This window comes from Ranitomeya variabilis, chromosome 7 (assembly GCF_051348905.1).
Source record: "Ranitomeya variabilis isolate aRanVar5 chromosome 7, aRanVar5.hap1, whole genome shotgun sequence".
Lineage (NCBI taxonomy): Eukaryota > Metazoa > Chordata > Amphibia > Anura > Dendrobatidae > Ranitomeya > Ranitomeya variabilis.
The window spans coordinates 167,245,945-167,260,419 of record NC_135238.1 but is presented as its reverse complement, the minus strand read 5'-3'; the positions used below and the strand labels follow the sequence as shown (position 1 = coordinate 167,260,419).

The 14,475-nt window shown below is 38.4% G+C and overlaps 1 protein-coding gene across 2 annotated transcripts in view; it reads left to right on the top strand.

Moving 5' to 3' along the window:
* The window catches only part of ERBB4 (erb-b2 receptor tyrosine kinase 4), a 1,241,858-nt gene extending 1,229,085 nt beyond the window's left edge, over window positions 1-12,773 (top strand). For both annotated transcript variants that reach the window (XM_077272252.1, XM_077272251.1), the window contains one exon: window positions 490-12,773. In XM_077272252.1, coding sequence (XP_077128367.1) covers window positions 490-935 — 446 coding nt within the window. In that variant the 3' untranslated portion in view covers window positions 936-12,773. The remainder of the gene's footprint in view (window positions 1-489) is intronic.
* Window positions 12,774-14,475: the final 1,702 nt, after the last annotated feature.

The window sequence follows — 14,475 nt, the reverse complement described above, 5'->3', positions numbered from 1 at the left end:
GCAAATATTAATAATTATGGTAATCCTAATATACCTAAAACGGGAAAGGTTTATTCTGACTTCATGTCAGATATCGAGAAAAACATGCATATGTGTCTTTTTATATAGTGTATGTAAACTTATGGTTTCAACTGTATGTATTGGTGCCAGCTTTAATCAAAAAGCATAAATAAAGTAATTTTAGACATCCAACCTTCCAACCTATATAAAGTGGTGACTGGAATCACACAAAGCAAAGAAAAGCAGCCAAAATATCATTTAACGTAAATAATTTTACAGCTTGGTCAAATGCATGGTACCGACTAAAGTAGAGGGGGACTCCGAGTGCCCGGCCAACCCAATGCATGTTTCATCAGATTACATAGCAAAACCATGCTGACAAGTTTGCTTTAATTCAAAATTGCTAAAATCAGAGAGTTTTTATTATATCAATTAGCGTACATGATATCAAAAATACAAATACATTTATCTTTTATCTTTTTTTTTTAGATTACTTAAGTCCTGTGGAAGAGAATCCTTTTGTCTCCAGAAGAAAAAATGGTGATCTCCAAGCTCTGGATAACCCTGAATATCACAATGGACCCAGTGGGCAGCCAAAAACAGAGGATGAATATGTCAATGAGCATCTTTACTTTAACTCTTATGGCAAGCCTAAGGAAAATGCTGAATTCATGAAAAACAATGGACTAACTGTGCCAGAAAAAGCCAAGAAGGCATTCGACAACCCAGAGTACTGGAATCACAGCTTGCCTCCCAGGAGCACCGTTCAACACCCAGATTATCTGCATGAATACAGCACAAAATACTTTTATAAGCAAAATGGACGGATCAGACCTGTAGTTGCAGAAAATCCAGAATACCTGACCGAGTTCACTCTGAAGCCAGGCACTGTCCTTCCCCCTCCACCTTACAGGCACCGGAACACTGTTGTGTAGACTTTTCAGTATTATTGTTATTGGGGAAAACCCATGACATAATGTCCTTGAGCCCTCCTACTCTTATAGCCACCTATATTCCTCAGGTGTGCTTCCTCTCAATGCCAGATCCCTCCCAACAGAAGGTAACAGAATGCGCTAGGTTATTTTATTATTATTTATTAAAGAGAGCACTTGACAATGTTCGCTCCTGACCGGCAGCTCCTTCGTTATTGGAAATTTGTCACCAGATGACCAGGCACTGGAAGAAACCGTTGGGTGATCCATGGAGCTATAACAAATGATCAAACCATTTTTTTGCGTTTCCATTTTGCAGACACTGTACTGTTTTTACAAGCTCAAATCAGTATTCCAAGAACCAAATTAAAATTCATTTATTTTTATGGTTATACCTTACCATTGACATAAACTCAACTGTTCAAACAAATCTTTTTTCTCGGCAGAACATCACATTGACTGTCTGGAAATTACAACTGAGGAGACATGATTCATTTTGCTAGTATATTTGGGCATAAAAGTTGAAATAACTGTAGGTTTTGTTTTTAAAGTTAGGTTTGCATATTCTAGAGTTCGTATTTTTCTTAAAAGGTGAGAATATTTGTTATGGTATGGCCTGGGCTATAGTATATTAGCAGAGTATTTTAGCTAATGAGTAAGTGGTGATTATGTTGCCGTCTGTCTGACAGCATACAAGATAACATGATTGACAGTCTTTGCGGACTGAAGTCAACTAGAAAGGTAATATCTGACTTACCTGGTTTAATGATCACTTTTATAATAGTTCAGAATCAAGACATGCCCGGTTGTGTCAGTATATAAGTCCTTTGACCATGGTCTTGTACACAAGTTTAGACTATAAAGTCAACTGATAATGTCTTATAAGACATGGAGCACTTAGATGAGAAATAAAAGCCGTAATCCCTTTAAACATAATTACTTTAATTTATGCCCTCAATACCATGAAGTCACATTTTTGTGTCCTCCATTCTGTTTTTCACTTTAAACAAATCTACTCCACAATACTATTCATTTAAAAAAAAAAAACAGCACCAACAAAAACTTTCTGGAGGATTACAGAAAATAATATGGACAAAATTCCTTAACTTTCCTTTTGGTGACTTGCTTAAGGGTGATATTACCAGTGTTTGGAGCCATATGTTTGATTTCAGGACTTAAAGCAACTAAGATACAGTAGACTGGTCAATACGATGTCCACCACGATAACTGGGGTGTCCAAGCCGGTGGGAAGCTCTACAGATGGACTGTAAGGAAAATATAATGCAGCAGGGAATTGCAGACTAAAGTCAGTTTTGCACTTAAGGTGTTCTCTTTGTCTTTTAAAGACTATTGTATAGTTTTGTTTTGATTTTTTTTTTTTTTTATGTTATACATTTTTTATTTCGAATGAAGCAATATGGAGGCAACCAGCAGAATCAAATGATGTACACAAAAAAAAAGACTCTGAAAATGTCAAAAGAAATGCAAATTATTTGTAACTAAGAAATTAACTGGAAAATGTTATGACTATAAGCTATAAAATAATATATAATGTAACGGGTTAGACAGAATATGAGTGACAATGATAAGAGGGTTAGGGTCACAAATGGCAGGTTTTGAATTCAAGAGTAGACACATTGCACATAAAATTATTTTGGAGGGTTGACTACTCATGTCATGCTATTTCCTGTCCATGGATGTTAGGTACTCAGATGTAAAAACTCTCCAAGGTCTTCCTGCAGCTTGAGTTTTCAGATTTAAAGGGTACCTATCAGTATCAAATTATTTTCACATACTATGGTTACATGTCAAATGTTTTGATAGTAGGGGTGCAGTATATCAAAGAGGAAAAGAGTGATTAGCTAAGCACCGTGGCAATTTGGTTCAGATCATCTCTTCTCGGAGAATGGAGCTAGCAGTAGAGCATATACTATTCCATAAACTGCTCATTTGGCTCTATGTGAAGAGAAAAAATGATCAGGTGCAGTGCTCAGTTAAGCATTTGTGTCCCTTTCTTTTAGCGATCAGAGAGGAGGTCTTAGCACTAAGACTCTCTCCAATCAAAACTTTTGACATGTCGCTACAGCACGTCAAAAGAGTTTTTCTAATTAATAAGTAGTCTTTAAGAGATGATGCATATGTTACATGCCAATGCTTGTCTTCACATTTTGTTTTCAGACCATGTTTCCTTTTCAGACAACTGATTTGTGAGATTTCGTTATCGGTAGTGTTTGGTAGACTGATCCTAGATGTTGTGCTGCTTCCAGTGTGATCTTATTCCTTACGGGAACTACAGAAACCCTGCAAACAAGAACAAAGCTACAATGATGGATTTTAGTGTATTCATTTTCTTCTCACAATATATTGTATGTGGACTTTAATTTAGAAGAAATATTTGCTCAAAAGCAGAGATTATATCATTATTGTTTCTTACGCGTTTGTCTTCACTTTTCTTACTTTGTTTATTGAATTTAAGATCAAGGTAGTTTTTATTTTCCTGAATAGTGAGCACATGTCCTTGAGATTGTATAAATCACCACAGTATTATAATGAAGCTATGAAAATCAAATACGTATAAGCTGATCTATGTGATTTTCAAATTGGATGCTTCCGAATGTTGAATTTGCCAATTGACAACATTGAAGAGGAATGCGATATTTCAGACTACGATAACATTTCTGTACAGTTTGATATTGACCCCTTTCAAAAGCCAGCGATTCATAGCAGTGAATGATGGATTTCATGCATTGTGGACATTTTGTTATATAATTCCATGGATTTTAAATAAATAAGAAGAAATGAATGGAAGCGAACCTAGAAATGGACTTGATATTTAGCTCTTAATTGAAAGAAATGCCACAAGTAAATCGTTGCTTAGTGAAACGTGTACGTTGTACATAGCAGTTTGTAATGGAACTGCAGGAATCATCTGGAGCACTTTGTATGGAAATCTGGACTTTTGATACTGAAGTCAAGAAATGCAAGAAAATGAGTGCCAAATCATGGTTTCCAAGTTTGACGTCTAAGGAGCATAAAATATTCTTCATTAACACTGCCAATTGCTTAATGTCATATATCACAAGGAAGGTCTTATTCACTGCTACTAGATTTCTTGCGAGTAGGCTTGGAGGTTATTTTTCAGAAGTGTTGACCTGCATTTCTGTGTTTATCATGTTCATCATGTAACTCTCTGAAAGTGCGAACTTTAATGGACTCTTAACAGTATGTGCATTGTATCCAACTAATTGTATGTGTGGTCAGCAGCACCACAGTGAACACAAACTGAACCACAGAAGGTGTCTATGTAGTGCAGCTATTCATTATGTAGCATTTAGTAGTTCTGCTGCAAAATGGGTCGAAAATCCCACAACCTGAAGAAGATTTTGCAGTCCAATACTGTTGCACAATCTTCCATGTGTGAGATTGACAGAGCAATTCTAATGTAATGGCAGCTAAATATGAAAGCAAAGGACTTATCTTCAATATATATCCCATACCTGTCACATCTACACTCATGGCCAGAACAGACCAAGTACTCATTCTTCCCAAAAGTAAGGAAACCACTATGTCAGGGTTACAGAAATACTTATCTGAATTATACAGTACTTATATGTAAACGATACATCTTTAGTATAGAGTCACACCAGTGTATTCTCTCATTTGAGAGAATCAGGTCAATAATGCAAATCATACTGTGATCAAACTTTGACCAGAGTGTGAGCATATTGTGATCCAATTCTCTTGGATGAGGAGAGAAGATAGAGAAAAAAAATCTCCATCTTCTCCATTGTGTCAGTCTCTGGAAATTGAACTGCACTCCGATGTCATCAGAATGCAGTCCAATGTTTCCCATTCACTTATTGACTTGCATTCGAATGTAGGATCAAACTCGAGTATGCTGCGATTTTTTCCTTGGACCGCCTTGGTCCGAAGAAAAATCAGGCATGTGCACTGCCCCATAGAATAACATTGGTCCGAGTGAGATCTGATGTTTTGTCGGATCGCACTAGGACCAAAAATACGGTCATTTGCACAAGTCCATATAGTGTGTTCAAACAATTTACATTAAGTTATCAACTAAGCGTTAAATGGGATTTCCACTTATTTTTCATTCTAAGTCTATTGTGATGTAAAAAAACAAACAAAAATATATTCATGTACCGATCCCCTGTTGCTGGTCCATTATGTCTCCTGCTTGCCTCCCACCGCCTTTTCCAGCATGGACAGCGCATGACTGCTGAAGCCACTAAATGGCTGCATCAATGACCAATGGGCCATCGCTGTGGCCAGTAATAGTCTACATACAGTGTTCTCGCAATGTCCTTGTCAATAGAGTAAGCAGGAGACCAGAGGAGGACTCAGGCAGTGGTATAGACAACCCTTTTAATGTTGATACCCTGCCCCGAGGTCTCACCAGACTCTCCTTATTTGGCACACTTTTAATCTTTAATTTGAGGAAATGATTGCTAGGATTCTGCCAAACAAGCTGTACAGAACACTGATCAACCTCACACTAATCTTGTAGTATGAGGAGCTGTTTGTTTTTTAGCATATGTCTCTCTAAGGTCTGATTAATTATCCTCACTATTCTTACAGTCCATAAATGAAGTACATACAGCTGTGCCATCAGAAAATGATTGATTTTCTGAGAGTATGCACAGATTTACCTTTGATGCCGATATACTGAGTAGAAGTTGCTGCTGTCAAATTGCCGGAATTTTTCCTCCTTTAAAGCATTAATACATAAACCAGATACATCACTTCTTCTTTTGATTGCTGTTTTAAGAGGCGCATAATGAGATTTCAGATTTTAATCATCTTAATTTTAACGCTCCATTGTTTTATATTTTCCCTTTGATCAGATTTCCTAACCTTTCCATATCAGTAGCGTGTCCGTACTTGCAAGTCGTTATATTCTCTAACCAATCTTTAATAAGATTTATCATTTCAATATCTCAGTTTTATGGCCATCAACATTTACTTAAAGCAGTGTATGCTTCAATGTTTCTATACTTGGTCTCTGTTAAGGGTTTCTTACATAGGACGATAATCGTCAGAGCAAATGTCTGTAGACCAAGACATGAAGCGACTCAGCGCTTGTTTGTCATTGATCACATATTTAATGCAGACCTAAAAATATCATTGGTCGATAGTGCACATCCTCCCAGTGTGAACAGGGAATGTGTTTCCAACAATAATAGAGACTGGAGCAAATGATTGTCCAAATAATCATTCACTCTAGATCCTCCTAAGATTGTTCTGTCTGTTGGAAGTGTGAAGGCTGCATACGATCAGTGGCTGTTGATTGGCTGCAGTAGTCATGTGACAGACAAGTTTAATATAGACGAGTATCCCAGAGGTATGTGTTTCTTTTAATTTTATCTGATGAGAAGTCATGCTACCAGACCTGTCCATCAGCCTCATCTAATTGAAGAACTCTGCGCATGAGAAAGCTATTTTTCAATTGGAGGAAGTTGATAACCAGATCTGGTCACATGCTCCTTCATTAACTGCCATTTTGATTAAAAAAAAGTAGATCAGAGCAGTGTGTAAAGAAAGTTGTACTATAAAGTGCAGGAGAAGAACCCTAAGGCTATGTGCACACGTTCAAGATTTCCTGCAGAAATTTCCTGAGCAAAACCGGACATTTTCTGCAAGAAAACCGCATGTGTTTTTTTCACGTTTTTGATGCTTTTTTTTGCTGTTTTGGCACATTTTTTTCCGGGTCTTCCCAATGCATTCAATAGTGGAAAAATGCGAAAAATCCGCAAAATTAATGATCATGCTGCGTTTTTTACCGCGATGCGTTTTTTGCTTGTGGAAAAAAAAATGCATCATTTGCACAAAAATTGCGGAATGCATTCTAAATGATGGGATGCATAATGTATGCGCTTTTTATGCTTTTTTATAGTGTAAAAACGTGAAAAAAATGCAATGTGTGCACACGGCCTAATACATAATGTTCCCGACATTTTGTTATAATAAGATGGACAACCAATTTACTTAAAAGGGTCAATTCTAGATGGAAAAGTGGTTTGGTGCAAGCACAACCCACCTCTAAGAGCAATAACAGATATATAGCAGAGAAGGTTGCATGATGTACTATGTTATATCTCCTACACATGGCTATACAATACAGATGTGTAATACAGCACCTATAAAAATGTATAAACTGTAGGTTTGGATGCCTTCATAATGAGACATACAGAGATTTCAATGTTCCAAAAATTTAAAATTGTGACATGCCCCATTGCAGTGTTCCCCAACTCTAGTCATTCTCATGAGCCACTAGCAGATTGCACAGGTGATGGAATTATCTCCTGTACAATACTAAGGAAATCCTGAAAAGATGATCTGCTGGTGACTAGTGATGAGCGAGTGTACTCGTTACTCGAGTTTTCTGAACATGCTCGGGAGTTCTCCGAGTATTTTGGGCGTGCTCGTAGATTATGTTTGTGTCCCCACTGCTGCATGATTTGTGGCTGCTAGACAGCCCGAATACATGTGGGGATTCCCTAACAAACAGGCAATCCCTGCATGTGTTCAGGTTGTCTAACAGCCGCAAATCATGCAGCAGTGGGGACACAAACATAATCTAAGAGCACACCCAAAATACTCGGAGAATACTCGAGCATGCTTGGAAAACTCAAGTAAGGAGTACACTTGCTCATCACTACTGGTGACTCAAGAGTAGTGGAGTTGGGGAACATTGCCTTAATACCATGCTTTGTGAAGAAGGTATTTAAAGTTGGTGTGAATCAATTTTCTTGTCCCAGTTCATCGGCCATGACAGTGGTCTGTCGCAATTTGACCTCATAAAGAGAACAAGGGAACCATCTTTTACATGACAGCATCTTTTGATTAGGCAACCTGGAGCATGCTCAAATATGCAATGCTGATGTTGTGCAAGGACAGCTAAACAGAAGAAGAGCCACTAATGCCATTTGATAATGGGCAGTTTTTCAACTCTTGTCAATCAGCAACAGATTATCAATGTGGCCAGTGGACTAGGACGTGCATGTCGATTTGCATCAACTCTAGTACTGACCCAAGAAGAGTTGCTTCTAAAGGAGAATATGGTCATCTACAGAAGGGAAATACTAGGCACACACCTAAGACTTTCTAATATACACATTTTTGTGCCACTTTCTTTTCTAGTCTTAAATTGCATCGTAGCAATGAACTTTATTGTCCAATCAATCTTCATTTGACCTTGAGTTTATTACAATTGAGCTGTCTAATCTGTATTGCATGTTTAGTATCCTCTGCTCTTATATTCAGCTGCCATAAACCTTTAAAATATTTTAAAAAATGAAAAAAAAACACAACTGTATGTTACTAAGAAAATGTGAATAGTATTTTTATAGCTTGTCAGAGATGCAGCCAGTTGCATTTGTACATAAGGGTGGGAACTTTCTCCATTTACAAGACATCTTCCTTTGGAACGTAGCTGCTCTCTTTTGAGTTCATTTGTATATATTTATGTACAGCTGGTGGTTTAAATTCCTGTATATTCAATTTTAATTTTAGGCTTTTTTTTTTTTTGCTCACACTTGGTATCATTTTTTACATTACTTGTGATTCTGTTGCCGTGGCTTATTTCCTGCACTTGCTTTGATTATTCCTCACATGCGTGAACTTTGCTGTTCTTTTGCTCAGAAATCCCCCTTGGTTTGTGTATTTTTACAATGAAGGACTGTTCCTTGCCCCCGCACGTAAGCCTCTTTCCTGCCAAGGAGCAATGCGTCACCCAAAGCATCCTCTTGACAGAAGAAGAGACATGAAGGTTCTGTTTGACTTTTTTATATAGTATTATTTCTTCTGTTTTTATTCTTTATGTTGTAGTTTTATGTGAGGGAGTTTTGATTAATGTTGTACTTGTTGTGATTTTGATCCATTGCTAATGTATTGTATGAGTGCAGTTTAAGGCAGCCGTGAGTGCTGCGTACTGATTATATACTTTGTTTTTTATTTACTTGTGATAGGGTCCTTGGGAATTAATATACACAATCCACAAATATTAGGACATCCTACAGATCTCCTGATCAAATTCTTTAGGCCATCACCAACCAAACACGACTGTTAGTGACATCACTGCAGAACTCTCTTTGGCTGTGGTAGATGTCCTGTCTATATTAGGAGACCCTAAAATCAGGTAGACTAAGAACCATTACTTGGGGATTTCTGCTTCAGTCCATTAATCCCAGTGCTGCTTTATTAACTCAATAATGCATTGCTCTGTCATTTATCTTTAAATGTTGAGACACCATCACCATCCAGAGACCCTCACCAATCACTCGGAAACTGCTTTGATCCATGATGGACATCAGGTAGATGTACTGAGCTCCTGCATAATCGTACAAACAGAGTGGTGCACAGGCTCAACAGAAGTCTACCAATCCGTAGTATCTGTAACCAAGAGCCAAAATGAAAAAAAAACCTAAACATATGTAATCTTTAAGATACATTTTAATATTTTTATGGCTACAATTAGTACAACTAGTCTTTTTTTTTTCCAAAGGAGCACTTTTCCCAGTAGTCATATATTAATGCATTAGGCTACAAGTATGCAGTCACTCTATGTGACTGCAGATTTGTGAATCCTTACATTACATGTGCTGTGAGGATTCGGCAGTGCCAGGCCAGGAGTGGGCAATTTGCATACTTCCAGCCACATTCTGACTAGTCTTGTCCAGCCTCGATCAATACACTTGCACTCATTGAGGCTGCGCCTCTCTATTTGGCATGTGACTGTATGTATGCAAATCACATACTTCCCACACTGGAGAGTCCATTACATTCATGTGCTAAATGGATGGGCGCATCCTCACTCAATGCGAGTGTATTGACCAAGGCTGGACAAGTCATGTCGGAATCTGGCTGGAAGTATGCAAATCTCATACTTGGGGTCACATGACCACCTGCTTCTGGTGCCAGCACTGGAGAATTCTAACAGTGCGAAATGTGCGTGATGCATTGAGTCACAACTCTGCAGTCATATAGAGTGACTGATGGCCTACGATTAGCTAATCCCTTTAAGTTAATATGCAGTTTGGCTTATGGGAAACCATGTCCAAATGATCTTCTGAAAAAACACTCAGAACACACCTTCAATGGTTTGTGCCAGATTTCAGAAATCTCTACAAAATGCAAGGGGATGACGTTCTATAGAGCCCTTTTGTTCATGAAATCAGTGGTAGACCAAGATTTCAGAACATATCTTCTAACACAGCAGATCATGTTGCTTGGATTTTCTCATTATCATCTATTGGGGTATTGCAGACAAATTATTTTATAGAACTTTACAGAAGAAAAGTAAATATTGGATGAAAAGGACCAGTATGTTTTCCGCTAACCCAAATTCACCAACAGAGCATATATATATAGCATAGTAAAGTAAAATACACATATGTCCAGCATATCCTTTATCAAAGTGGAATCAATATGTCTAGAGATGCCTACAAGGACATTATCAAATTGCCTTTTGCAGTACAGCCTAATATTTCATACATAATTAAGTACGCTCGACACCAGCAGAATACTTTTCATTTTTGTTGAATATCTAACACTTTACAATATGGACTCCAAAATCTAAATTACATTTATTTAAAACTTTATCACTACAATTTAACTCTATGTCCAGGAAGTCAAAAATTAGGCCGGGGTCACACTAGCGATGAATACAGATTAGTGCTATGCGATAAAACATCGTATAGCACTCGGACCAGTATTCATCTATGGGGCAGCTCACATCAGTGTTTTTTTCTCTGCTGTTTTCAACGTGCGAGTTAAATGGCAGCATGCTGCGATTGTCACCGACTCTCGGCCGAGTCTCGGCTCACTCGCACCCATATAAGTCTATGGGTGCAAGTGAGACAACGTACATCACTCGGATATCATCATGTGCAATATATGCCGACGCCGGCAATGGAGGAGATGGAGAAATTCATTTCTCCTTCTCCTCCACAGCTGTGCTCCGATCCTCCCTGTACGAGAGGCTCGGAGCACAGACACATGACACTTGGCTCCCGGTCGCAGCAGAGCAGGAGCCGAGGGTCATCAGCATATCGCATCCGATGCTCTCACAATGGATGCCATACGCTAGTCTGACCCCGGCTTTAGAGAGATATTTGCTTGGCTCCTGACATTAAATAGCTTTCTAGCATCTGTTTTTTGGACTTCCCAAGAACCATAAACTTTTCTTTACGTTGATTTACAAACATGATTATTTTAGTATTTTAGCTTCATTGGCATAGAATTGGCCGTCATGTAGCACAGTTCTAATTCCAATGGTCATTAGAGGTTAACCTACATATTGTCCAGAAGATCATAACTGAACAATGCATTGCTGATGCTTTATACTGCAGCACAAGGGGTAAAGGTAGCATATTATAAGTCATTGACTATAGTGCATTATCTGTTTGAAGTTACAGGGACATTTTTTGGGGTCTAGGGTTCTGTCTTTAGTGCTATAGAAGATAATGTGATTGTGCACTACTGGAGACAGAATTCCAAGCAACAAAGCAGATCACAAGCTCCGCCATTTTTTGTATCACAGGAGGCACAATTTAAACAAATAAGCGCTAAATTTGGTATCATCCTTTTACTTTCTTCCTTTCAAAATCCTTCATTAATTCTTATCAGTTTAAGGAGATTTTTTGCTGTTTGCAATAATCAGACCAGTACTCATTGCAAGTCTTAAAGAAAATCTGTCATCAGGTTTTTTATATAATTTGTGGACAATATGAGGTAGCAGCTGAGACACTGAATTCAGTGATGTGTCATTTATTAGGCTGAGTGCACTTGTTTACCTATAATGCAGGTTTTATCACTAAGAGATTATCATATATCATTGGCGTGACCACAGTGCATGTATGCATTGGTCCGACCACGCCTCCTCCTCTGATAAGCAGCTCACTGTCATTAGACAATGTACACAGAAAGCTGTGGTGCAGGCGGGGTTAGCTTTCTCAGCTTCCCTACATGCTACATCTAGAAACTCTGAATGTGTCACAACTGCTGCACCCAGTAAACTAAGTGATACATCTCTGGAATCAGCGTCTCTTTTCCTATATTATCCTGCTCTCAGATGAGGTAGCAAAAACCTGGTGACAGATTCCCTTTAAATAAGACAACTCCTGAGGTAACAAGGTTGAGATGAGCAGATGTATAAGATTTAGTACAATTCATTCTGATATAATATATTCATTAGGACAAAAGAGTCGTCATGATGCACAAATACTATATGCACAGCCCCAAAGCGATAAATGACTATGTCAGACCTGTTACTTCTGTATAATGCTTGAAGGTGGTTATCATTTGGGAACTCTCACTTTTTACACAAACAGTTATTCCCAAGGGTTAGCACTAGATTAACCTTGCAGTGGCCTCAAGTGCATTGTTGGAGACTATCAACAGAGAAAAAAGTTGAACAAGAAGCAGTTTAGGTTAAGATATCAGGTCACAGATTTGTGTGAAATAATGGGATGCAATTACTGGATGAACTGCAGCTACTTAATAGCATAATGTTTAAACTCCCGCTGAGCGGCCTGTGACCCCTGAAACTTCAAACAGACTCAACCATCTGTGAAAAAGCAGAGATTTTGTGAGCATATTGGGTCTCTGGAAAGTATGCATTCGTGCATTACATTGTTCTCATACATTAGGCTATAGTCTTTCTCCGGACTGTAGTCCAGCATTATTTTGTTTTATTGTCATGCCACCCATGCCATCCCAGCTGAACAATTTGAAACCTGTTCTGCATTTTTGTTAAATGAATCTGTCAGAAATATATTTTTAATTTAATATAAATGAAATTCAATAAAATATGGCAAAACTTTTCCTATGAGTGAATATGTCATTTTTATACCTTTCAATTATAATTACTACTAACAAAAGTTGTTTTCATTTCCTTTGCATAGTTCATAAAACAAAATGTAAAAATGTTCAATGAAAAAGCAATTTTTTTTATTTTTTTTCACTTTCCAGCAAGACAACGACTCCAAACATACAGGTCCTTCTCAAAAAATTAGCATATAGTGTTAAATTTCATTATTTACCATAATGTAATGATTACAATTAAACTTTCATATATTATAGATTCATTATCCACCAACTGAAATTTGTCAGGTCTTTTATTGTTTTAATACCGATGATTTTGGCATACAGCTCCTGATAACCCAAAAAACCTGTCTCAATAAATTAGCATATCAAGAAAAGGTTCTCTAAACGACCTATTACCCTAATCTTCTGAATCAACTAATTAACTCTAAACACATGCAAAAGATACCTGAGGCTTTTAAAAACTCCCTGCCTGGTTCATTACTCAAAACCCCCATCATGGGTAAGACTAGCGACCTGACAGATGTCAAGAAGGCCATCATTGACACCCTCAAGCAAGAGGGTAAGACCCAGAAAGAAATTTCTCAACAAATAGGCTGTTCCCAGAGTGCTGTATCAAGGCACCTCAATGGTAAGTCTGTTGGAAGGAAACAATGTGGCAGAAAATGCTGTACAACGAGAAGAGGTGACCGGACCCTGAGGAAGATTGTGGAGAAGGACCGATTCCAGACCTTGGGGAACCTGAGGAAGCAGTGGACTGAGTCTGGTGTGGAAACATCCAGAGCCACCGTGCACAGGCGTGTGCAGGAAATGGGCTACAGGTGCCGCATTCCCCAGGTAAAGCCACTTTTGAACCATAAACAGCGGCAGAAGCGCCTGACCTGGGCTACAGAGAAGCAGCACTGGACTGTTGCTAAGTGGTCCCAAGTACTTTTTTCTGATGAAAGCAAATTTTGCATGTCATTCAGAAATCAAGGTGCCAGAGTCTGGAGGAAGACTGGGGAGAAGGAAATGCCAAAATGCCTGAAGTCCAGTGTCAAGTACCCACAGTCAGTGATGGTGTGGGGTGCCATGTCAGCTGCTGGTGTTGGTCCACTGTGTTTCATCAAGGGCAGGGTCAATGCAGCTAGCTATCAGGAGATTTTGGAGCACTTCATGCTTCCATCGGCTGAAATGCTTTATGGAGATGAAGATTTCATTTTTCAGCACGACCTGGCACCTGCTCACAGTGCCAAAACCACTGGTAAATGGTTTACTGACCATGGTATTACTGTGCTCAATTGGCCTGCCAACTCTCCTGACCTGAACCCCATAGAGAATCTGTGGGATATTGTGAAGAGAAAGTTGAGAGACGCAAGACCCAACACTCTGGATGAGCTTAAGGCCGCTATTGAAGCATCCTGGGCCTCCATAACATCTCAGCAGTGTCACAGGCTGATTGCCTCCATGCCACGCCGCATTGAAGCAGTCATTTCTGCCAAAGGATTCCCGACCAAGTATTGAGTGCATAACTGAACATTATTATTTGATGGTTTTTTTGTTTGTTATTAAAAAACACTTTTATTTGATTGGCCGGGTGAAATATGCTAATTTATTGAGACAGGTTTTTTGGGTTATCAGGAGTTGTATGCCAAAATCATCAGTATTAAAACAATAAAAGACCTGACAAATTTCAGTTGGTGGATAATGAATCTATAATATA